The sequence below is a fragment of the Acomys russatus genome, chromosome 3 (assembly GCF_903995435.1).
Source record: "Acomys russatus chromosome 3, mAcoRus1.1, whole genome shotgun sequence".
Taxonomy (NCBI): domain Eukaryota; kingdom Metazoa; phylum Chordata; class Mammalia; order Rodentia; family Muridae; genus Acomys; species Acomys russatus.
Window position 1 is genome coordinate 63,216,139 of NC_067139.1, and position 25,058 is coordinate 63,241,196.

General features: G+C 38.5%; 1 protein-coding gene and 1 long non-coding RNA gene across 3 annotated transcripts in view; both read right to left on the reverse strand.

Moving 5' to 3' along the window:
• Positions 1–5,845, reverse strand: part of Bmpr1a (bone morphogenetic protein receptor type 1A) — a 29,542-nt gene extending 23,697 nt beyond the window's left edge. Inside the window, exons 1-2 of the mRNA XM_051141922.1 lie at positions 5,737–5,845; positions 520–682 (exon numbers count right to left, since the gene is read on the reverse strand). Coding sequence (XP_050997879.1) covers positions 520–682; positions 5,737–5,803 — 230 coding nt within the window. The 5' untranslated portion in view covers positions 5,804–5,845. The remainder of the gene's footprint in view (positions 1–519; positions 683–5,736) is intronic.
• LOC127185568 (uncharacterized) overlaps positions 5,840–25,058 on the reverse strand; it is a 59,720-nt gene continuing 40,501 nt past the window's right edge. Inside the window, exons 2-3 of one of the 2 annotated variants that reach the window (XR_007830186.1) lie at positions 16,441–16,558; positions 5,840–5,941 (exon numbers count right to left, since the gene is read on the reverse strand). This is a non-coding gene — a long non-coding RNA (uncharacterized LOC127185568). The remainder of the gene's footprint in view (positions 5,942–16,440; positions 16,559–25,058) is intronic. The other variant, XR_007830187.1, reaches the window with a different exon arrangement.

Sequence of the window (25,058 nt, forward strand, 5' to 3'; positions counted from 1 at the left end):
AGGAATGAAGTCATATAAAGCACATATGGACTAGAAGTCTAGAGAGAAACAACAAAACTATCATAGGACCAGTCTTGTGTATCTATATAGTACAGCAACTGGCTAAGGAGACAGTGAGGAAACTTGTTGTTAACCTACAGAAGAGAAAACATTTTCCTACAGTGAGCACCATTAGGTTCATGATTTTAAAAATCAGTAAAGAAAGGAAAATTAAGTCAGACGTGATGGTGTATATCTTTAATCCTAGCACTCTGATTTCTATCAGTTCAAAGCCAGCCTGGTCTACATAGTGAGTTCCAGGTCTATGTAGAAAGACCCTAAGTCTCAAAATTCAAAACAAACAGAGAAGCTGTATGATGATGTAACTAATAATCATCAAGGGTTTAATGACAGATAACAGTGTTTCTACATCAAGCCGAGAGAATTCTTTCTCTTTTTAAAGATACCATACACAAAGAAAAACAACCTTGTCCAAGTGCACTTTTCACCTAATCCCTAAGGACTACACCAAACACTTACATGCATGTGTTATTGATAGCATCATCTGGGCAGTGTCCTGAGCAATAGCACTTTAAGAAAGGCAAGGTATCCTCTGGTGCTAAAGTCACTCCATTTTCTTGCTTCTTCTGATCCAAGTCTGATTTCATACCAGTGCCATGGAGCATACTGTCTAGATTCTGCCCTGTATTAAAAAAATGAGATTTGTAAACAATCATTATTGAAAAGTTGTTTAATTATAATCTTCAATGAAGAAAGAAGTTTCCTTTATCATAGTAACTGTTAACACACCTTAAAAATAAATTTCATATATCAATTTATAAACTGTACCAGATTGGAGGGATATATGGAGACAACCCAGTTACAAGTTTTGTGCTAATAAAAGACAAACAACAAATTACGAAAAAAGACAGGGCAGAAAAATCCCTCTCCTTAAAGGTATTTGTCTAAGTTAAGTACTGGTATAAAACTGTCACTTTGTGGGTTACTTTTTCTTCTCCCCTTTCAACTCCATTATACTAGACAGTAGAGGAAAAAAAGGATAGAGGGGCTCGAGAGATGACTCAGGGGTTAAGAGCACCGCTGTTCTTCCAAAGGTCCTGAGTTCATTCCCAGCAACCACATGGTGGCTCACAGCCATCTATAAGGAGATCTGGTGCCTTCTTCTGTCCTGCTGGCTCACATGTAGGCAGAATACTGTAAAATAATAAATAAATCTAAAAAGAAAAAGAAGAAGGATAGAGTAGCAAGGGGGCAATGTCATTATTAGACTACTTCCTTGGGGTAGTTTGATCTGTGCCATGAGGATATCTAATTTCTTCTTGGCACACAACTATTTAATAAACCGCAAACAACAGAAACCAACAGGAACTAACAGCAACCTACAACCTACACCTCAGGGCCCTAGCATTTATATACCCTCTGGAAAGGTCTCAGAATTCCAAATATTACACATCACAGAAACTATCTGCGGCTTGCAAAGCCAGAGCATTAGGCAAATCAGTCAGCTGCTATAAGCAGCCCCATACCCACACCTGGGATTAAAAGCGAAAACACATTCTTCCAATATTTGTGTTTTTTAAAGAAATCAAAAATCCGAAAATTCTCACTACACTGATAAAACACTTTTGAGAATGTTAACTTCAGGACAGGTCCCTACTCTAAGTACCCTCTAATGTTTTGATTTTTCTTTAAATAAGCTAAACTATTTGAAAAAGCCAACAGGTCATTTGATTGACAACTAGCAGACCCCTCCCTGGTGCCCAGTTACCTTGCCTGAGGAGCTGTGAAATAAGCAGCCCTTTCTTTCACAACTAGCAGTGCTGGCACTATGTCAGACCCACTGCTCTGAACACTCCAGGGACTCCTCTGGGGAAACTCCACACAGCTGCAGGGACCACTGGAGCCACTGCTCCTGCTATAGTTACAACCCAGCTTCTGGAGGCCTCACTACTCACAACTGCTCCAGGCTCCTTTAACATGGAGGCAAGTCACAAAGGATTTTAAAAAATAAAAAGGCTAGTCCTAAATTTTGATCCAACATAAAAATTGCCACAACTAGGAGGTTGCTAAGAGTTCCAGAGCAGCCAGAGGCAGAGATTACAGGACCATGAAGGACTGCAGACATACTGAGGTGATGAGAAAGTATGAAAGGCTAAGCCTTTATCCCAGGTAGCTGGCAGAGTTCCTGAAAATTTCCAACAGTTAAGAGCTGAACCTGTCTCAAAACAAAACAAAAACCAAACCAAAACAGCAACAAAGAACCAAGAATTCTGATGCCTTAAGGTCAAAATCTGCAATACTAGCTGCCGAGGACTGGCTGTCAAGGCCCAGAGTGTGCTCTGATCCGTACCTAGAGCAGTAAACCTCGAATATTCAGACTGGACAAGTAAGTCTCCTTTGGAAACCTGACCTATAAACCTATATAGCACTAAGGAGCTCTAAGTTGCCAACACTGAGGAATCTGCCCCTCCCATAGTTGGGATACCTACGCAAACGGCATCCAACCAGCTGTGTGTGACAGTTATAATTTACTAGGTATAAATGGGGAGAGACTTCGGGAAAGACAGAGAACTCTAATTGCCTGAGTAAAGGAGCTGTGAAAACATGAAACAAATCTTGTTATCCATCTTTCCTCCCACAGTCACTGATTTGAATGCAGACCATACTATCTGAAAGTTGCTGAAGAATTACAGTAATAAAACCATGATCTTGTATTAATAGAGTTTATGGCCTCAAATGATAGGAAATGACATACACAACACTGAATTTTTCAGGTGATATCACCTGGCCCTTCCAAAAGAAAACTGTTAGAGCCAAAAGTGTTGGGAAAGTATGAATTTCGCTATAAATACGAATGTGAGCCCAACTTAGCAATACTGATAAACTACTAAAATAAGAAAGATAACACATGTACACACTGACAGCAGGAAAACAAAATGTAAGAGCTACAGATTCCATAACTTGAATCTTATTTTATGTATTTATGTATTTTGGCTTTTCACTGGCGTCCATCCGCCTGTCTCTGCCTCCTTGGTGCTAGGATTAAAGATGTGCACCACCGCCACCCTAGACCTTCAGTTTTAATGACCTTAAGTTTCTTATACTTTTTAAAAAATAATTTACTTATTTTTATTTTATGTGCACTAGTGTTTTGCCTGCATGTATGTCTGTGTAAGGATGTTAATCTCTTGGAGTGGGAGTTACAAAAAAGGAGGAACTGTCTCAGGTCTAAGGCAAACCCTATGTGAGCTGCCATGTGGGTGCTGGGAATTGAACTGGAGTCCTCTGGAAGAGCAGCCAGGGCTCTTAATCATTGTACCATTTCTCCAACCCCAAGTTTCCTATACTTAATATTCAGAAAAGAAATTTACCTCTGGATAAGTATTTGTTAATGAAAACAAATACTGAGAAGGAATAGCTTTCAAAGGTTTGTCTGAATATATATGTATATATCACTTAGCTCCTCATCACAACTTCCTCTCAGAAAGAAATACTATAACACAATGGCAAAGTTTCTGATCATCATCCAAATGGCTACAAAATGAAAAAAACCTTATTTATTCAAGGACATCAGCGTAAAAGATGAGGGAAGATATCCACCAGGCTGCAAATGAGAAGAAATATTCTTGTCTACTGTGAGCCTTTCTAATGTAGGTAGGTGAATGACCTTGGTAAGCCACATGATTTCTCCAGTATTCGCATATTTGAAGGCTGTGAACTCAAGGTTTTAAAATCCTGATGTAGCAACAAAAGAAAGCATCAATCTAACCAGAGAACAAATGCATATGGTGGAATCTAAGCTTGTGTGGTATACACATACCTGCAATCCTCAGTCCTTGGGAGGCTAAGACAGGAGGGCTGTCATGAGTTTGAGGCCAGCCTGGGCTATAGTATAACAAACACTCCATCCCCCAAACAACAACAAAATAGCAAGCAGTATGTTGCCTGCAGTTTTTGTGGTGGCATATACTCATAACCACAGCACTCATGTAGCAGAGAAGAAACTACTGCAAGAATTTTTTGAAATGAAATGTTAAGTTTTGCTCTTTAGCATAGAAGTATTAACGGTTTATTTAATTTTGTTGGTGGTGGTGGTTTTTAAGACAGAGTCTCACTATGCAGCCCTGGCTATCCTAGAACTATATAGACAAGGACAGCACTGAACTCAGAGAACTACTTGCTTCTGCCTTGAGTACTGGGAATAAAGGTGTTTAACTAGGGCAGTATTTTTAAATGGAAAGTTAATAAGAATGTGCTAGCATTCCTAATCAGAAGTATAATTTGTGCTAGGATATTCCACTCAATATAAGTTACTACAGAACAACCTGAGCTGGGAGTAAGAAGTGTAAGTAGCAACCTGTAACCCCAGCACTCAGGAGGCAGAGGCAGGTGGATCTCTCTAAGTCTGAAGCCAGCTTGGTCTACAAAGTGAGTCCAGGACAGCCAAGGATAGAAGAGAAACCTTGTCTCAAAAAACAAATAAAAAATATGTAAGAAGCAACAATAAGGCAAATGCAAAGAAGCTATGGAATTCACTGTACTAACTCAAAAATATAAAAAAGCTTTATGCTGCTATCCAAAGTTCTTCCTGTGGGTAAATAATCTTCACCATTCAGAATTAAATATGAAATTGCAACTTATAAAGCCAAAACCTTCAGAAAATGAAGATGGCAGGCCAGGGCTGTGATGGCAGGAATCCAATCCAAGCAATTAGCAAGCTCCAGGTTTAGTCAGAGACCCTTTCTCAAATGCACAACGGGTGGGGAGACACCCAACGGCAACTGCTGGTCTTCACATGTAGGTGCACAAACACTAGCACATATGCATACACAAAGTTAATAAAAGTTTTAAAAGAAAATGAAGATGATAATAAGTTCTATCTCAAAACCATTTATAAAGCAATGCTAACTTTCCAATTAAAAATACTGCCCTAGGGCTGGAGAGATGGCTCAGAGGTTAAGAACACTGATTGCTTTTCCAGAGGTCCTGAGTTCAATTCCCAGCAACCACATGCTGGCTCACAACCATCTATAATGTGATCTGATACCCACTTCTGGCCTACAGGTGAACATGCAGGCAGAGCACTGTATACATAAAAATAAATCTTAAAAAAAAAAAAAAATACTGCCCTAATTAAACCAGTCAGGAAGAAAAGTTGGTACAAAAATACAGTTCTCATCTGATCTTAGACTTCACTATTTAAGTTCCAGTTTGATCAATAAACACCCATTATGCAACAGAGGTCAGAAACAGACTGTTAATACTCTGTGGAGAAATTCTAGAACTCACATAGACAAACAAGTGTAATTATTTTCCAAAGTCTTCTCACAACAATGAACAATCTGAATTATTAATTGCGCTTATTCCTTGTTGCATTGTAAAAAAGACAGGAATTTTAAAGCTCAGCTTCAAATGCCTATTGCTTTGTGTATCAGTACTAAGTTGCAGATACTTATACTTAGTTTCATCTGATCCTCCCAAGACAAACCTCATGCTATGAATCTTGCCTGTGTTATAGATAAGAAAAAAATAAGGTTGAAGGTGTCTCATAAAGTTTACTTTTAACATGCTTGTTCTCTGCTTCTTTACTGAAGAGATGTGCACGTATGGTTGATCTGTTTAAAAAGGAATATGAACTGAGAGCAGATCAAGGACATGCGCTACACACACACACACACACACACACACACACACACACACACACACACACACGACTGAAAACAAGCATTCATTTACCTTGAACATGAAAAATGATGAACAGACAGGCTCCCAATGACCGGATGCAAGAATACAGCTGAGTCATTGTTCAATTTCCACGTATCCTGTGCACTGCCACTTTGAGCTATTTAACTAATTTCAATGGCTTTACTGAATGAGATTTCCTTATAGAAGAACGAAATCACTTGACAAGGACTTTTCACCTGCTGCTTTCTTCAGACTCCTGGAAAAAAATAAACACTGCAATAAATACAATGAATTCTGGAAAGCTTCCAAGAGTAGAGAATGAAACAAGCATAACCAGGCTTTAAATACAGAAATATGGTGTTTGTTTGTTTGTTTGTTTGTTTTTAATTCTTGCTGTGTGTTAGACATCAACTCTAGGACTTTGCACATGCTACGTAAGAGTTGTATCACTGAACTATAGTCTCAGCCCCACTGAAATATATTTTTAAAGATTAAAGCAATTCTTTTTTTTTTTTTAAAGGCAGTGTAATTACAAAGTCTAAATAATTCAGTAGAAAGTTGCAATCTCTCCTAACCTCAAATCAGCCAAGATAAACATACTAAATCTCAACCAATTAGTGTAGTGTTGTGCATACTTTAAGTCCCCACTACTTGGGAATCTGACAGGACAGTGACTCCTTAAGTCCAGGGGTTCTAAGATAAGCTGGGGAACAGAGAGGCAACTCCAGCTCAAAAGAAGTGAAAGGGAGAGGGAGAGGTGGAGGGGTGGAGGGGTAGACGGGAGGGGAGGGGAGGGGAGGGGAGAAAGAAAAAGACAAAGATAGGAAAGGAAAAAAGAAAAGGACACTCAATAGACTTCTCTGTTTTCTCTAATGTAATTAAACTATTTATTATTGTAATTAACATTTCAGCTGGATATGGTAGTACATGGCCTCTAACTCTAGCACTTGGGGGTGGTGGGAGGCTGAGGCAGAAAGATTAGGAGTTCTAGCCATCTGAGCTACATAGCCAGAATTTGTTTCAATGTACCAACCACAACTACCATCTAAAAAAGAAAGTTCCTTAAAATATTAAGATGAAAAATGGAAGCTGGGTGGTGGTGGTGCACGCCTTTAATGCCAGCCAGCACTTGGAAGGCAGAGGCAGGCAGGTCTCTGAGTTAAAATCAGCCTGGTCTACAAAGCAAGTCCAGAACAGCCAGAGCTACACAGAGAAACCCTGTCATTTCTCTTCCCAACACCCTCCAAAAAAAAAAAAAAAACCAAAACAAAACAAAAAATAAAAACCAAAAACCAACCAACCAAAATAAAATAAAAGCTGTCTATCAATATTCATGTAAATCCTAATTTACATAAATACACCTTGAACATATAATTATTCCATGGATAAAAAGAAAGCCTAGCTAGAAAATTTACATAAGTGGCAATACTACCTTATCAAAGAAAAATAGAAACTATCTCTGGAGAGGGGGCTGAACTTAGAACCTAACCCTTGCTAAGCATATGCTCTAGAAAATCAGCTATTGTTCCAGACCCTAAAAATACACCTTAAATAAAGTGATTTTCTTAAAATACTCCAAATCTAAATTAAGTTGAACTTTTAGTATGGGAAACATGAGGTATAATCACTTCAATTAAGATCTAGCTCTTATTACTACACAGTAAATTCCTGTAAAACCTTAAAGTAAAACAAAACAAACAAATAGTAACAAGCAACAGAAGGGGGGGAAAAAAGGCTAAATTGCACCAAGGTGAAAAGAACTTCTTTTCTTCTCTTTTTCTTTCTTTCTTTCTTTCTTTCTTTCTTTTTTTTTTTTTCCCTTGCCTAGTCTATTTTGCCTAGGTTCAGGCAGCTTGGTTTCACTGACCTAGGCCTAAGCTATTTTTTAGTAAAAAAGGTTTTGCTTATTTATCACTCAATTATCCTTTGTATCCAAGTAATATATAAGTAATAAACAATCTGAGCTTTCTGTGTTATCTAATGAAGAATTTTTCACTTTAGTTATAGTATCGTGGAAATGCAGCATATAAACAGGTACATACTTATAACTGGTTTCAATCTAAAAGAGTTCTTTTGCATTGTTTGGCTTTTTGTTTGCTTGTTTGTTTTTGTTTTGTAAAACAGGGTCTCGCTATATAACTCAGACTAGTCTACAATTTCGCACCTCAGTGGTTTTCTTGTCTTAGCCCCTCAAATACTAGGATAATAGACATGGGATCACAACCATGTCTTCCTGGTTTAAAAATCTCTATACACACAATCCCTTTCCAACTTGTTTGTTTCTTGGAAAGGATCTTGTATACCCAGGGCTAGCAATGAAGTCACCAGATCTGCCACCACTGGTGCTTCACATTTTAGTATTTTAAACAAACAAAAAACAAAAACCTCTCTGCTATAAAAGCAGACTGCTTCACAATACACACTGCTGCGATAATGTGAAGTCTAGAGTCCCTAGATGAAAACGCCTGCAATGTGACGACGCTGAATGCGTATAAAGAGCGTGCTCTTAACATTATCCAGCTGCAATGCTCAGAGTGCTTGCTCCAGGCTCCAAATTCAAGGAAACTTTCTGTCCACCCCAGCCCTAACCATTCTTTATTTCCATTTGCCCAGCACTGATCTGCAAGAAGGTGCACATCACTGACTGCCTTTCCCTTCCCATTCTTCCATCTACTATCACAGTAGACGACAGCACCACCTCTCCCATAATTAGGCCAGACAGTGGCCTCATTTTTGCCTGCCTTGCTTAATCTCAGTTGTTGATTCTTTCACTTACCTAATCAGAGTATGTATTATACACCAAAGCTAAATGCTAGAAATACAAGTATTCCAGATTCATTTATTTATTTTTCAGATCATTTTTTGTTTGTTTGTTTGTTTTGCTTTTTGTTTTTTGAGATAGGGTTTCTCTATGTAATAGCCTTGGCTGTCCTGGAACTCACTCTGTAGACCAGGCTGGCCTTGAACTCAGAGAGCTCCACCTGCCTCTGCCTCCCGAGCGCTGGGATTAATGGAGTGCACCACCAATGTCTGTCACTTATTTATTTTTGAGACACAGTTTCACATTATAGGCCAGGTCAGCCACCCTCTGTCCCTGGTCTCAGTCTCCAGGTGCATATCACTGTTATCTAGCTCACTGTTCTAGCAATCTCTGCCTGAAGGAGCTCCCCTAGGACTTTCTTATTTCTTTCATCAGTTAATGTAAATGTACCAGGGCATCTATCCTACAGTACATGAGACCTTTGATGTACTTTCCAAATCACAGTTCTTTTCAATCCTGTAACCTAGTCTCTGAATAAGTTTTTCTTATCTTTATATAACCAAGGGGTACTCACTAGCTCACAGCTAGCCTGAGAACTAAATAGGATAACACAATCACCTCTTTGTGCCAACACCATTATAAAAGCTTTGTTGAAGTTGATTTATTTTTTTTTTTTAAGATTTATTTATTTGTTATGTATACAGTGCTCTGCCTGCATATACACCTGCAGGCCAGAAGAGGGCATTAGATCACATTATAGATGGTTGTGAGCCATCATGTGGTTGCTGGGAATTGAACTCAGGACCTCTAGAAGAGCAGTCAGAGCTCTTCACCTCTGAGACATCTCTCCAGCAAAGTCACCACAACTACCTCATAAATAAGGTATAACTTAGCTAGGCATGGTGGCACATGCCTTTAATATCAGTACTCAGGAGGCAGAGGCAGGAGAATCTTTGTGAGTTCGAGGCCAGCCTGCTCTACAGAGTGAGTTCCAGGACAGCCATGGTTATAGAGAAACCCTGCCTCAGAAAAACGAAAACATCTGTCACAACTATAAACTCAATACATTATCTGTACTCAGAACAATCCTAAACTATGAATTATAATCTCACCAGGTATTAATAGAAACACATTACCATAACCACAGAGGCTAACTTACAGAAATGAAATAACCAAGGGTCACAGAATATAAGATGAACAGATAGCAGAAAGGGAGACAACACTAATGGAATGGTTCATTAGATCCCTCCAGTGCACAAGCCCTGGGTAAACAGTGTTCCTGTCTTTGGATAATATTCACTAATAATTCATAAAGAGCTTATTTTATGCATCAGTCAACATATCAAACACCAAAAATATAGTCATGAGAGAAAAACAGATCCATCATTCACAAAGTTCATAGTCACTAAATGAGACAATTAAAACACTCTGACACAGGGGTCACAGCACAATGGTAGAGCTGTTTGTGGGAGGCCCTGCATCTCAGGGGAAGGAAATAAAAGACAGAAATACTTCTGACACAGAACAAGACAATAAAAAAACAAAATGTAAGCATATTTGCACTAAGTGCAAGGTAGGAAAAATGTGAAACCCTGGAAGGTCCAGATCTGTTGTAGATGGAAAAGCCCATGTAAGCAATGCTGAGGAGTTATACTTAAGCTGCTATGTGAAGATAACCGCTTGAGCCAATAGTCTGTGCAAAGATTTCTGAGGAGCAGAAAAGCAGGGAACAATGCTGCTGAACTACGGAGAACAGAAGTGTAATACTGAGGAAGGTGAAAGACAAGGACAAGGACCCTTTGAAAGAAGGTTTTAAACGCAAGAGAGATGGGTGTCAGTTATCCGGTTTTCACATAATCACCTAGAGAAGGCAAGAGCAGAAGCAAAGCAGAGGTGAGAAGACTGTTGTGAAAATTTAAGAGTGACAACAGTGGCTAAGATCAAGGTGGCAGCAGGACAGTGAGTGAATACAATTAAAAACCAAGACTCTTGTTTTTCAGTACTTGGTAATGCAGGGGTCAAGGAGCATGATGAGTCAAAGATGACTCCCACGCTGCCTGTCTGAGCAATTACTGAAATGTGAATAAGCAGATTTTTGGACGAAGTGAAGAAAAAGGGCTTAAGGTTTCAGATTTAGACAGCTGAGATTACCCAAAAGGAATGTCTGCTGGGCATCTGGTTCTCAAGCTTAAAGGAAACATCTGGGACTGAAGATACAAATCTTCCATTATGTCAACAGCATAGAGATATTAAAAGCTAAGGCTCTTGGATGAAAGAGTCCCAGAGCACTGTTCAGTTAGAAATCACACTAATGGCCAGGCACAGTGATGCATGCCTACCATTTCAACACTAAAGGCCAATGCAAAGGTAGAGATCAGCATTATCTAAGCTTCCTCCCTCCCCATAAGGGACAAGATCACTGTTAAGCCCTGACATATGTCCACAGTGCTTTGATACATCCTTCAAAGAGTGAAGTCTAATTCTCATCCCTTGAATATAGACAAGACTTAGTGACTCATTTCTAATAAATAAGATGTAAACAGAAGTGACTTTTGCAACTAGGTCATAAAAAGTATTTCAGCTTCTGCCTTGATGTCCTGTGACTGAGGGCAGCAGCCATGTCCTAAATGTATTCAAGCAGTTCCTCTAGGCTTATGGAGCAAGAAACAGGGTTGCCAGCAACCACCTGAGTAAGCTTTTAGAACTGTGTGATTTGGACATCTTTGTCACAATTTTATAAAAACCTTATGCTAGAAAAATCCTGCCCCTGGTGGATTCTTTTCATTTGACTGATCAATTTTTGAGACAAAGTCTTGGTCTGAAATCTAGACAAGCCTTAAGTTTGTGATGATTCTCCTGTCTCAGCCTCCCAAGTGTGGGGATTAGAGGTATGTGCCACCATGTCCTGTTGCCTTTGGTGAATTATTGATAATGCATGTGATGATAAATGCCAACTGTTATGAGCAACTAAGTTCTGGAATAATGTTGGGGATTAATAGACAAACTAATATTGTGAGAGACAGTCTGAAATATAAAAGCCTAATCACCATAACCACCATCAGCAAAAAAGTCTGAAAAAGTAATTAGGTAAGAACAATACAAGTCACATCCATAACAAAATGCCTAGAAGACTGTATTATGGATGTTTCTTAAAAGAAGTAGCCAAAGCATGCTCTATTTTAAAATTATTTCCACAAGACTCACTTTGGAGAGATAGAGAAAAGACTCTGTCTAATTCTGTATTATTGTAGTTATCCATTTCCCCCTTTATATAAGGCTATGGATTCAATTCCATAAAGATGATATTAGTTTCTGTCTCTGTTGCCTGCCTTTGGCCCTTTCCCTAGATGGGCTGCTTTGTCTGGCCTCAGTAAGAAAGAATAAGCTGTGACTTGATGTGCCAGGGCAGGCTGGTACCCACGGGGGGTGTGAGGGTGGGCTGTGAGGAGAAGAGGGGGGACTTCTTCAATCAGGATGTAAAAAGAATAAGTTAATTAATTGAAAAATGATATTATTTATCTAGGAAAGGTAGTTTTCATACTATATGCCAGAGAGTAATTTTAACAGTGAATATAATAGCAATCTGCTTGTTTTTAAATGTCATTTCTAGTTTACTTGACCCATGACTTTGACAATGTTAATTTCCTTAATCACAAAACAAAAGTGTTACTAACCTAGGTGAGTTAGTACCTTGTACCTCAGTATTACATATTCAATAAATAGGTGTTAGTGCTATAATCATTAGTAGCAATAAAAATGTTGTGGCCTTCCCTTTGTCTCACATTAACTGTTTCTACAGTCATAATACAGCAACAAAATTATCTGTTTGTTTGTTTGTTTTTGAGACAGGGTTTATCTGTGTAACAGCCTTGGCTGTCCTGGAACTCACTTTGTAAGCTTGGCTGGTGCTGAACTCATAAAGATCCTCTCCAGCTTTTGCCTTCACAGTGCTGGGATTAAAGACTTGCACCACCATACCCAGTTTAACATGATTTTTATAACCATACTGATTTTCTTCCTAACATTTGAAAATAAAATATATGCTTTTTGAATTCCTAGAAATTTCATCAGAATCATTTTTTTTAAGTTTTTGTTTATTATCATGTGGTAATATGACAACTTTTGGGAAAACACTACTGTCCTAGCCTAGGGATGGCACTTGGGTTGTCAGGTTTGAGAAGCAAGGGCTTTTATCAGCTGTGTCATCTCACTGGTCTTTATTAGAATCCTTACCATGAACTAACACTATCCACGTTTGCAAATGTCATTCACATAAAGACAGAGCCTAAGGAGATGGTCCCGTCTTTCCAAGTAAGTATGAGGACCAGAGTTTGACTCTCAGTAGGCACATAAAAAGTGTGCATAGCTATATGCATCTATTAAAACCTAGTGCTCGGAAGACAGAGATAGCAGTCTCATAGGAAAATGCTGGACACCATAGTTAGGAGCTCTTCCAGCTTCAGTGAAAGATCCTGCCTCAAAAAAATGTGACAGCTGGGTGTGGTGGTGCATACCTTTAATCCCAGCACTCAGGAGGCAGACACAGCAGATAGCTTTGAGTTTGAGGCTAGTTTGGTCTAATCCAGGACAGTTAAAGCTACACAGAGAAACCCTGTCTCAAAAACAAAAGAAAACAAATGTTCTTTCAAAAGACCTGGGTTCAATTCTTAGCACCTTCATGACAGCTCACAACTGTCTCTAATTCCAGTTCCAAGTGATCTGACACCCTCACACAGACATGCGTACACTCAGGCAGAACACCAATGGACATAAAATAAAGATAAATTATTAAAACTAAAAGAAGGGACAGAGAAACCAGTGGTACACACACACACACACACACACACACACACACACACACACACAATTTAAATGGCTATATAAGAAAAATTTAAAGCTCATCAAGTTAGCATCTAACAACTGTATATACCCATGCTAATACCGTTTCTTCAGGAAAATAACATGAAGTAAAACAAGAAAATATAAAGTATTTTTCTAAAAAAAAGATTTATTTAGCTTTTTTTGTTTTCTTTTGGTTTGGCTTTTTTTAAATGGGGTTCCCCTGTATGGCACTGGCTGTACTGGATTCACTTTGAAGACCAGGCTGGCCTCAAACTCACACAGATCCTCCTGCCTCTGCATCCTGAGTGCTAGGATTACGGTCATGCACCACCACAGCCCAGCTAAAGGAAGATTTGTTTATGTATATGACTGTTCTGCCTGGGTGTATGCATGTCACCATGTGTCTAGTGCCCTGGGACTGGAATTGCAGACTATCATGAACTATATGGGTACTGAACATTGAACCAAAGTCTTCAGAAAGATTAACATGTGCTCCTAACCGCTGAGACAACTCTCCAGCCCCAAGAACATCTTAAGTTTAAATATATATATAACTTCACAAACAAGAAGGTTGAACTAACAGTTCAATCATAACTAAAGAACAAATAGAAAATAAAACCCCAAATAAAACAGGGAAAGTCTGAAGTTAGCTGGAAAAACAAGTCTGAAATCATTCTTTCCTTTTCCTGTCAAGCTCCCCCCATACCCTTTATTTTTACATAATACTAGAAAGGTGTGGGAATTTCCAGCAAGTTGGCCAGCAGCCAGTTCCATAAATCAGCAAGGAAAAGCCCCCTTTCCAGGGGTCCCTCCCATAGGCAGCTCCAGGCGCCTAGTCTGACAAGCTTTCTGAGAAGGACTATTCTGGCTGCAGACTTTCCGGCTCCACAGCCATTGTTTGCATGGCAGCTCAGCTCCTTATCCAGAGCCTAGATTAGCATAAGAATATCGTCTTTCCCCTAACAAGCAACTCATCCATTTTCTTTTCCCAATTTCTAACCTTTTTCCTAGCAATCTTGACCCAGTAAAGCTGGTCAATTATTCTAGTCATCATTATTTTTATAACAGTGAAAAAACAATCTCATCCAAATCTGAAGAAAATAACTTGCTTCAAGACCTATGAGACTTATGTGTGACAGCCTTGTCTAAGGAAAAAAAAAAGTCTTTCAATTTGAATATGAATAGGAAGCAACAGTCTCTGAAGTTGCAGGCAGCTACTTTGGGACCAGAAGACAAGCCAGATCCTCAGGAATACTGAATGCTCAATCAGTTTTGACTAAAGCCTCAATTACTTAGGAACTTTGCAGTTAAGAGCTGGTAAATTCCTGGTAGTGGTGGCCCATACCAGTAAAATTTGCTGAAGGAGGCAGAGACAGAGGCAGAGGCAGAAGTTCGAGGTCAGCCTGGGCTACACATTTTACACATGGTGGTGATGGCACACATCTTTAATTTCAGCATTTAGGAGGCAGAGACAGATCTCAGCGAATTTGAGGCCACTCAGGTCTACAGAGTGAGTTCCAGGGCAATTAGGGCTATACACAGAAACTCTGTCTTTTAAAAAAAAAAAAAGGCAATTCCAATAAAGTTTTATGGTCACTGCAAGTTTTTCTGTGACAATCAAAAACATTCCTGCTGAGATCAGGATTAAGAAGGAAGGGTAGTGAGGCATGTCTTTAATCTCAGGCAGAGGCAGAGACAGAGGCAGGTGGATCAGTCAAGGCTACACAGAGAAAAGAAAGAAAGAAAGAAGAAAAGAAACGAAAAGAACAAAGAAAAGAAAGAAAGAAAGAAAGAAAGAAAAAGAAAGAAAGAAAGAAAGAAAGTAAGTTGTTTCTGAGTCACCTAGATTACAAATTATCTTACTAACAGTTGCAACTATAAGGTAGTACACACTCATTAAAAAATGAAGGCTAAAGTTATGAGTTGAAGTATCACTGAAAACATCAAAAGACTAGCTGCCATGAAACCATCGTTTCATAGATGAGTATCCCCTGAAGGTACATGAGCAAGGCCTTAGCCACATGGTGGCACAACTGTGGGATTGTGGAATCTTCTAGGAAGCCATCAGGTCAATGAAGACATGCTTCTAAAGATGACAAGGGAACCCAATCTCTTTCTCTCTGATCCAGGGTGCTTAGACGCCTGTTAGCAATCTGCTCTGCCATTAGAATCCTACCACGATGTGCTGCATTGCCAGAGGTCAAAGCAACGTATCTGGTGTAAGAAAGTTTATTTGGGGGAGGGAGATGGGAGAGGAGTTAGGACCTCCAGGAGGAGAAGCAGAGGCAGATGACTGAACATATAGACAGGCAAACCGACAGACAGACAGACACAGAGCCACTAGGGCAGAGAAAGGCAGAGGAGAACAAAGAGAGAGAAAGCATGGGGACAGAGGGAGAACAGAGATTGAGAGAGACTGAAAGGGAGAGGGAGAGAGACCGAGAGAGCTGGAGTGGTGGGTCCTTTTATCCCCAACATATCTGGTGCACCTGATGATGCTAGCAGGTGATGATATTATGATATTCCTAAGACCCTAAAGGCAGGCCAGGGGGATTGCCTGTGAACTAACAACAGGGTCACTTAATCTTAAACTAGAATCCAGAACTCTAAGCCAAAAGAAATGTTTCCTCTTTTTAAGTTAAGTACCTCAGATACCAATAAGATCTTGTGCCTGGGAATGGTGACGCACACCTTTATCATGATATTAAGAAAAGCTGACTAAGGCTGAAGAGATGGCTCAGAGGTTAAGAGCACTGACTGCACTTCCAGAGGTCCTGAGTTCAATTCCCAGCAACCACATGGTGGCTTACAACCATCTATAATGTGATCTAATGCCCTCTTCTGGTGTGTAGGCATATATGCAGGCAGAACACTGTATATGTAATAATAAATAAATCATTAAATAAAAAAAGCTGACTAACACAAATGCAACTGGATCTTGAGGCAATTCTTGAAGGGGTGACAATGATTTATAACATGAAAATACATTAAAACTATTAACTCATAAGGAAGATGACTCAAGAAACTGAGCTGTTAACACAAAGTTGTGGTACCACAAGAAAACTAAAGAAGCTCAAAGGAAGACACAGAGAGACTACTTTCAGTGACTGAGAAAGCATTTTCTCTGACTTGATTTTAAGTCTTTTCCTTACCTCAGAGATGTGGCTAGATAAAACTGTAGTTCCAATTTTCTCCAAACAGCTTTGACCTATGCTTCCATCTCATGAATTCCAAGACAGTATCAAAGCGATGCATATTTTCATAAATCTGCTTTTAAAAAATTAAGAAAAAGCTTTTATTATCAGAACAAAATGTGTAAAAGCAGCACTAAAAGTATTTCATAGGTAAAATTATTCATTTTCAAAGTAAAGTCAGTGAACGGTTACTGGCAAAGGAGAACATATAGTCCATGGGAAATATTACGAATGTCCACACTAAGCTTAAGGTTTTAATGAACAGTACCAATTAAAAACAAACAAGCAAAAACAAGAAGTGCTGACAGTAATACGTAAATGTACAATTTTCTTACAATCTCACTTTTCCTTCTCTTGTAAAACTGCCTTAAATTTTTTATTTGTTTAATATGGAGAGGATACACACACAGAGACACACCCTGGCAGGGCGCATGTTCCACTGTTCAAGGTGAGGGTGGAGGTTGGAAGACAATCTGCATTCTACCATATGGTTCCTGGAAATTGAACTCAGGCTACCAGGCTTGGCAGCAAACCCCTCTACCCGTTAATCTATCTTCCTGACTCTCGTAACACAAAATCTGTGTTTTTTGAGGCCAGATCTCACTATGTAGCTCTGGTTGGCTTGGAACTCACTGTGTAGACCAAGCTGGCCTTGAACTCACAGAGATCTTGTGCCTCGGCTTCGCAGTGCTGGGATCACAGGTGTGTACTACCATTACAGGGCACAAAAGTCTTAATGACCAGCTGTGATTTCATTCCAACTCCTTTTTTATAAGGGATTTATAAGGGTATTGCACTTGATTACATTATTGGTCTTGATTACATTATTTCAGCCATACTAAACACTGTCCTTAAGGACTCTATTGCTTCAAGGGACATTGATAAAAAAGAAAGGTAGCAAACATGAACAATTTTTAATTTATTTTTTAAAAATGCACATTTACTTAGACCTTGTTTTCTTGTTTGCTGAGACAGGCCTTACTATGAACTCCGGGGTTGGCCTGGAACTCATGATCCTCCTGCTTAGCCTAAAAAAAATTTTTTTTTTTTTTTTTTTTTTTTTTTGGTTTTTTGAGACAGGGTTTCTCTGTGTAGCCTTGGCCATCCTGGACTCACTTTGTAGACCAGGCTGGCCTCGAACTCACAGTGATCCACCTGCCTCTGCCTCCCGAGTGCTGGGATTAAAGGCGTGCGCCACCACGCCCGGCCTTAGCCTAAAATTTTAAAAACAATTCTACTGAATTTTTTTTTTAACTAAAATTTCCAATAGGAAAGTGCTAACTTCATATTTCAGAAGGAAATTTTCAAAGCAATATGAGCATAACCTATGTCAAATTACAAGATCAAATCCCTTGTCTTCAGATTGCTTAGTATGGCAGTTTGCTGAGTTTAATAATTTTGGCAATAATAACTAAATTCACATCAACTGAGGCAACTCAGGAGTCCAGCTTATCAGACAGTGGTCTTCCTTAAAGACTCTACTCAGCAGACAGGCTGCCACAGCTAAGTCTTTCATTGTCCAAGAAATGAGCATGACCCTGACAGCAATTAGTAACACTGTCTGCACTTAGGAGCCTTTCAGGGTCTTCTCAATGCCCTCATCAACAACCTAACCTGGCACCAGTAGTTTTCAGACCGACTCTTAGACTATCACTAAGAAAAATGAAAGAGGGTAAGAGATTTGAAGGATTGATGTTTTTATTATTCTAATCCAAAATCTTTATAATCTTAGAGGAATTTTCCCTAGATGATACATAACACACACACACACACACACACACACACAATGTTTCTACTTTAAAAATGGCATAAAGATTTTACTCCAAAGTCATTTGATGGCAGGTGGGGAAGACTATGAAAACACTCTGAACAGAAGTGAGATAATCAGTGTTAATTTGCATAAAAGTAAAAATAGCCCACTGATGTATCTTTATTTAAACACTGAGCCTTATTCTAACTCTACCAGATATTTGCAATGGATCACATGATGCAAACTTGTTTATTACAACCTAATTAATATAACATTGTTTTCACAGCTAAAAAAGGTTTGTTTTTTAGGCTAAGTCTAAAGTTTTTTGTGCTTTGTTTGTTCATTTGTTTAAGAGACCCATATTACTCACTCCCAATATTCAAATACACCATAACTCCAAAGTTCAGATTATCTAGTCTTCTGATGTACTCCCATACGTGAAAAACAGTAAAATAAACTCCAGAAAGAGTTCTTAAAAAGTTAATCTTGGGGGCTGGAGAGATGGCTCACAGTTAGAGCACTAACTGCTCTTCTGGAGGACCTGGATTCAGTCCCTACCACCCACATGGTGGCTCTAGTTCCAGGTCATTTGACCCCTTCTTCTGACCTCTTCAGGTACTAAGAATTTATGTGGTGCACAGTGATACATACATGCATGCAAAACACTCATCGAAAATAAATAAATCTTAAAAGCAAACTAAAGGCCTAATGAGAAAAAGCAAGTATTATTTTAATTTTGTAACTCAGAGTAAACAAAAGACAATGAAATAAAAAGATGTGCTTTACAGTACAGGTCTACACATCATTTTTAACATACTATAAAAAAAATACAGAACAAGAACCTCTATAACACAGCGCTACAGTCCTGGAAGCACAAGTCTATAAACACTTACAAGCACAGGGACAGGATTTACATAGGTAAAATGGTCCAAATCACTAACTCACTAGGCCAAACCTGTTAGCACTATAAAGGTGTGTTTAACAAGTTTAACCTTGTGTTTAACAAGGGTGGGGTGGGTAAGATGGCTCAGCAAGTAAAGGCGTCTGCTGCTGAGCCTAGAAACCGGAGTTCAATCCCCAGGACCCACATAATGGAAGGAGAGATTAGACTCTGGCAAGTTTTCCTCTGCTTCCACACTGTACCATGGCACATGTGCATGCACACAAACATGCAAAAATGAATTGAAATTTAACAATGAAAGACAAACATCAAATAAGTGTAAGATGAAATGTTAAGACAGAAAAGCTCCAAAGTAATTTTAAGTTTCTGTTTAGATCAACTTATGCTGTACTATGTACCATGTAAAATAAACTTTAATACAAGAACTACTAAATAACATTTAGACCCTTAGGATCAACAACAACTGTATCCATAATGGTGCATACAGGTGCCACACCCTCACACAACACATGAAAATAAAAGCTTATTTTTATTTTTGTGACAAGGTCTCACTACGCAGCTCTGGCTGTCCTGAAACTCGCTATGTAGACCAGATTGGCCTCAAATTCAGACATCCCGCCTGCCTCTGCCTCTTGAGTGCTAAAATCAAAGATGTGTGTCACCAAGCCCAGCTGAAAAGTAAATCTTCAAAAACAAAACAAAACCAAGACACAGAAAAGGTCTTCCTTTACCATATTTTAAGTCGTAGGCAGGTTCAGAGACAGTAACTGATTCAATTCCTAAAACACTAAAAAAAAAAAAAAAAAGAAAGAAAGAAAGAAGCTTAATGGTATCTAATCAAAAGAAATGACCCTTATAACTAATTACATAAAACTTTGGGCCTTAGTAGAATAGTTACTATATTTAAGGTTTAATCCTCAATAGAGGAGAAGAGGGGAGGGGAGGGGAAGGGAGAGAAGGGGGGAGGGGAGGGGGAAATTAAGCCAAAGGGATTAGGAATTCAGTACTATGTAACCAACCAAGAGACCCACCATGTTTTAAAAAGAAAGGAAAACAACAAAATCTTGAAACTTAAATGCTCAGAGCAGCTTTAATACAGAAAATTTAGAAAAATTATTGTGCTCTGATAAACTAAGGTCTGTCAAAAGCATGAAATTAGCCACTAGAAGGGATGAATGGTTGATTGACATAACTTGAGTGGAAGATTTCAAGTGATTTAAGCTGAGTGTAAGAAAGCCTATTATACAGTTATATATAACTTCATCTTTCAAATATTTTTAAATAATGGAATTATAGAAATGGGAAACAGATTGGTGACTGCTTGTGACATCTTTATGATGGTGTTTGTGACTTGATGCCAATGATTAGATGAACATACTGTTTGTGTTGGGTGGGGGGTGTGTACTGTGTATTTATGTGTAGGGGCCAGACATTAACTTTGTGTAACTTCCTCTATTGCTCACTAACTTACTTTTTGAGCTAAGGTCTCTCACTGAACTCACTAAAGGTTTCATTGATCACCAACTGGCTTGTTGGCCAACAATCCCCAAGGACTCTCATCTCCACCAAGCAGCACTGGGGTTACAAAGGCATGCTGCTCTACCCAATGTGCTAGAGATCCATGCTGAAGGCTTCATGCCTATGCAAGCCCTCTACTCACTCTTACCCACTGAGCCATCTCCTCAGCCCTATACATATGTACATATATTGAAATGGAAAAGATGTTTTGTTTTGTTCAAGACAGGGTTTCTCTGTGTAGTTCTGGCTGTCCTGGAACTTGCTCTGTAGCCCAGGCTGGCCTGTAACTCAGAGACCTGAGTCTCTGTCTCCTGAGTGCTGAGATTAAAGCATGTGTGCCACATTGCCCAGCAAAAAGAACTACTTTTACAGAAAGTACAAATCAACTTCAGTTTTGATATTGTGATGTGGGCAGTAAGAATTGGAGCAAAGATAAATGGCAATATGGGACTTCCTTACAAAGTTTGCTATTTCCTAGAAATTTATAATTATTTCTAAATTATAATTTTAAAACTTCCTAAAATGTTTTCACCTCTGATTTCCACTAGATTTTGAATAGCAAAATCACTACTATCTAATATACACTATTTTGCCAGGCAAGGTAGCACATGTCTATAGTACCAGCACTTCACAAGACAGATTAAAAAACTTAAGACCAGCATAAGCTACATAGCAATTCTTTGAAATAGTCTTTGTTTTATGCATATGTGAAGATATGTCCCCTTTTTCCCCCTTAAGACAAGGTCTCTGACTTTCTTGGAACTTATTGTGTAGACCAGGATGGCCTCGAACTCACAGATACTTTGACTCCCAAATACTGAGATAAAAGGTGTATACCACTTTTATCCCAGGTTTTTGTTTTTTGGGTTTTTTTTTTTTTTTTTTTTTTTTGTAATTACAAAGAAAACTTTCAAGGGAACTTCAGTGCTGCAGTGCCTTCAGCTTTCCAGCGGAATAAGGAGCTCTTGTAGCACAAGCCTGAAGAAAGCAACACCAACTCCTGCGCCAACCCTTAAATTTTCAATCTTAGGTAAGCATAGCTCCTTGCCCTTCTGCCTGGCCCCTCCTCTAGCTACTCCTGATGAATGCCAGCTGCTCTAGGGTAGCAACTGCAGCAGAGCCAGTCCCATATAATCGCCTCTCTGTTTCAATTTATCCTTCTCAATATTGACAATTACAAAGTCTAAAACCTTAATTTTTCTATGTAAGTTAACATAATATTTGATAATCATCCTTTCCTTTCCAATTAAGCAGAATCAGTAGAGAAATACACACTATCCTTTTTTCAAAGAATTTAACAAACTATCAATAGTATTTATTGTTAACTAATATGTAAAAGTACCAAACAAACCCCTTGAATAGATCTACACAAAATAGTAAAATGTCTACTATCAAGAATCACTAGAAAGTAATTCTAAGCATTTACTAGTCCCGAACATCCATTGCTACACGTTCTGATCATAAAAAGAAACGTGTAATTAATATTATAATTAAATTTTAAGAAATACCAATACTGAAAAACCAACAGAGTTCTGCTCTCAATAAAATGAAATCACCAGAGAGGAGTCTGCTCTAGTTCTAAAGGCCCAAGAATGTTGTCGCTACTTCCTTACTTCTGTATTTGTTTCAGCTTATACCTTAATTTTCTTTCCCCTTTGTTAACAACGTCTTCGCTTTTCTTTTACACCATTCATAGTGGCTAGAAAACTACTTTAATGTATTAGTTATTTGGGTTCTATAAACAATAAAAACTGTTTATGATAGTGTGAGATTTAAGATATAGGAACAGAACAGATTTTTCTACTACTATAAAGTAATTGTAAGCTGGCAGAGTATGATAGTTGTGGTAATATTAGAAATCACCACCACCATCACTACCACTTCAAGAAGGGAAGGAAGACATCAAAAACAAGTCAGACTAAGAAAAAAACAGATAAGGCTGGAGAGATGGCTCAGAGGTTAAGAGCACTGATTGCTCTTCCAAAGGTCATGAGTTCAATTCCCAGCAACCACATGGTGGCTTACAACCATCTATAATGAGACCTGCTGCTCTCTTCTGGCCTGCAGGTATATATGCAGACTGAAAGAACACTGTATACATAATAAATAAATAAATAAATAAATAATTTTAAAGAAGGGGGGGAAAAAACAGATAGGTGAAGCTAAAACTCGAAGACAGTTCAAATGCCTGTCAGCACTACAAACTGTTAAAATTCATAAGCACACGGACCAGAACTCATCTCTCGAATTCTATTCCATTCAGTTCAATGTAGAACTGTTCAAAACAAAACTCTACAATTCCTCAGTAAAGTTAACAGTGTATACACTCAATAACACCAAATTCTAGCTCTATAATCTGCAAGCAAATACCATTATGTTCACAGCAGTATTTAATAGCAAAATGTGCCAACATTAAAATAGGCAATATCATATTCATAAAATGAAACCACCGCATAGCAGAAATGAACTGTGACACTATGACCAAAATGAACCTCAAAATTGTAACTGTAACTCTTAAAAAAAAAAAACTAACAAAAAAAACCTGGGAAAATATGTGCTTATTAGCTCTAAGATAATTGTATACAGAGGTTTAGTAACAATGTGATTATGACAGAAGTTATTACAACCAAACCGATATACACGTAAGTCCCAAAGAGCTTTCTTTAACCACCAAATTTCAAATTGTAGACACTGCCATTGTTTTTTTAAGATAAAAAAAAATGTGTGTGTCTGAGTTGTGCCTGCATGTTGGTGCTTCTATACCTTCAGAGGCCAGAAGAGGGCACTGGACCCACCGCATCTGGAGCTATGAGTGATTATGAACAGTCATTTAGGCGTTGGGAATCCAAACCAGGGTTATCTGAAAGAGTAACCAGTGCTCTTAGCCACAGAGCCGTGTCTTTAACCCCAAACTGTTACTTATAAATTGAGTGAAAAGTTATATTGCTCTTAGAAGACCAAAGGCTATGCCTATGTTTCTGTTTTATAGCCATGTTTTCTAATTAGAATATTGATCCTATGGAGAGAAGGAAAACTCTTAAGACTGGGGAAATGTACAAAATTTACAGGACTTATGAGGCCCCTCTCCCAAGAGTTTCATAACAAGTAGTAAGAAATTGTTGGCAGAACATTCTAGTGATGGTAGCAGCTCTTCTGATGAGCCTTGGGCATGCTCCTGAGTAACCCCAGGAAACTCAATGGCTCACTAAACTAGACTTGGGTGGAAGTGTTTCTTTGATTTGCAGCATGTTTCCTATCTGGAATGAAGAGACCTTCTATTCACCTTTGCAAGGAAAAAAAAAAAAAAAATCACAAAACTATGTGAAATAAGCAATCTAGAGGCAAGGACATGGAAGGGCAATTCATTCTTTCTACATATAACTTACACAGATTTTACTTGATATTGAGAAATCAGATATAACTATACTAATCCAATAAACCCTCCCCCCTGTTCTCTCCTTTGGGTGTCGTCCCCCCCCAAACAGAGCCTCATGTTGACCCAGAACTTTTAAGTCAATTTGTCCAGGCTAAACTTGAAGTCATTATCCCCTGCCTCACAGTCTAAAGTGCCAGGGTTACAGATGTGTGCCACCAAGTCAAGGACACTTATTTCTAAATGCCCTAGGGAACAGAAGAATTCTTTAAAACTTCCTTCTCATAATAGACTTTTTAAATGATACATAGCTCAGAATTATTTTAAAGATGTGTGGTGGTACACACCTTTAATGCCAACATTCAGGAGGCAGAGGCAGGTGGATCTCTGTGAGTTCAAGGCCAGCCTGTTGAGTTCCAGGACAATCAAGGCTACACAAAGAAACCCCGTCTTAAACAAACAAACAAAAGATTGCCAAAGCAATGATAAAGGTACAATGAATCACTCTACATAGACAGTTTACTAAAAGACTTATACTTCATGAAAAATAAAGCTATCACATTAAGGATATAGTGCTTATAACAAGCTTTAATCCAACTAATCTCCAATATATTTGATTTAATATTTACTAAAAAAAATTTTTAATTACTTTCATTTAAAGCCCAAACCCTTTGAGGCCTATATACATCAATTAAAAAAAAAAAAAAAACTAATGACATTCTTAAAAAAAAAAAAAAAAAGAAAGTTGTTTTCTGCTAACTGTATTCCTATAAAATCCATCTCTTATACAAGAATATGCAAACTAATCAAGGCCAACAAGAGGAAAAAAACCAGAGTCTAGAGACTCTTCTTCCGAGGTGAGGCAGGGGTGGAGGGTTGCTACATGTCAGCAGAGAAGTAAGCACCTGGGAAAGAAAGTGTTAGATAGGAAGCCTACATTTAAACTCTCATCTCTGTAATGAGAGGCAGGTAGTTAATTACATTACCATCCTAGCTTTCAAATAGTGAGTCACATGCCTAAGGGAGGGGCCTGT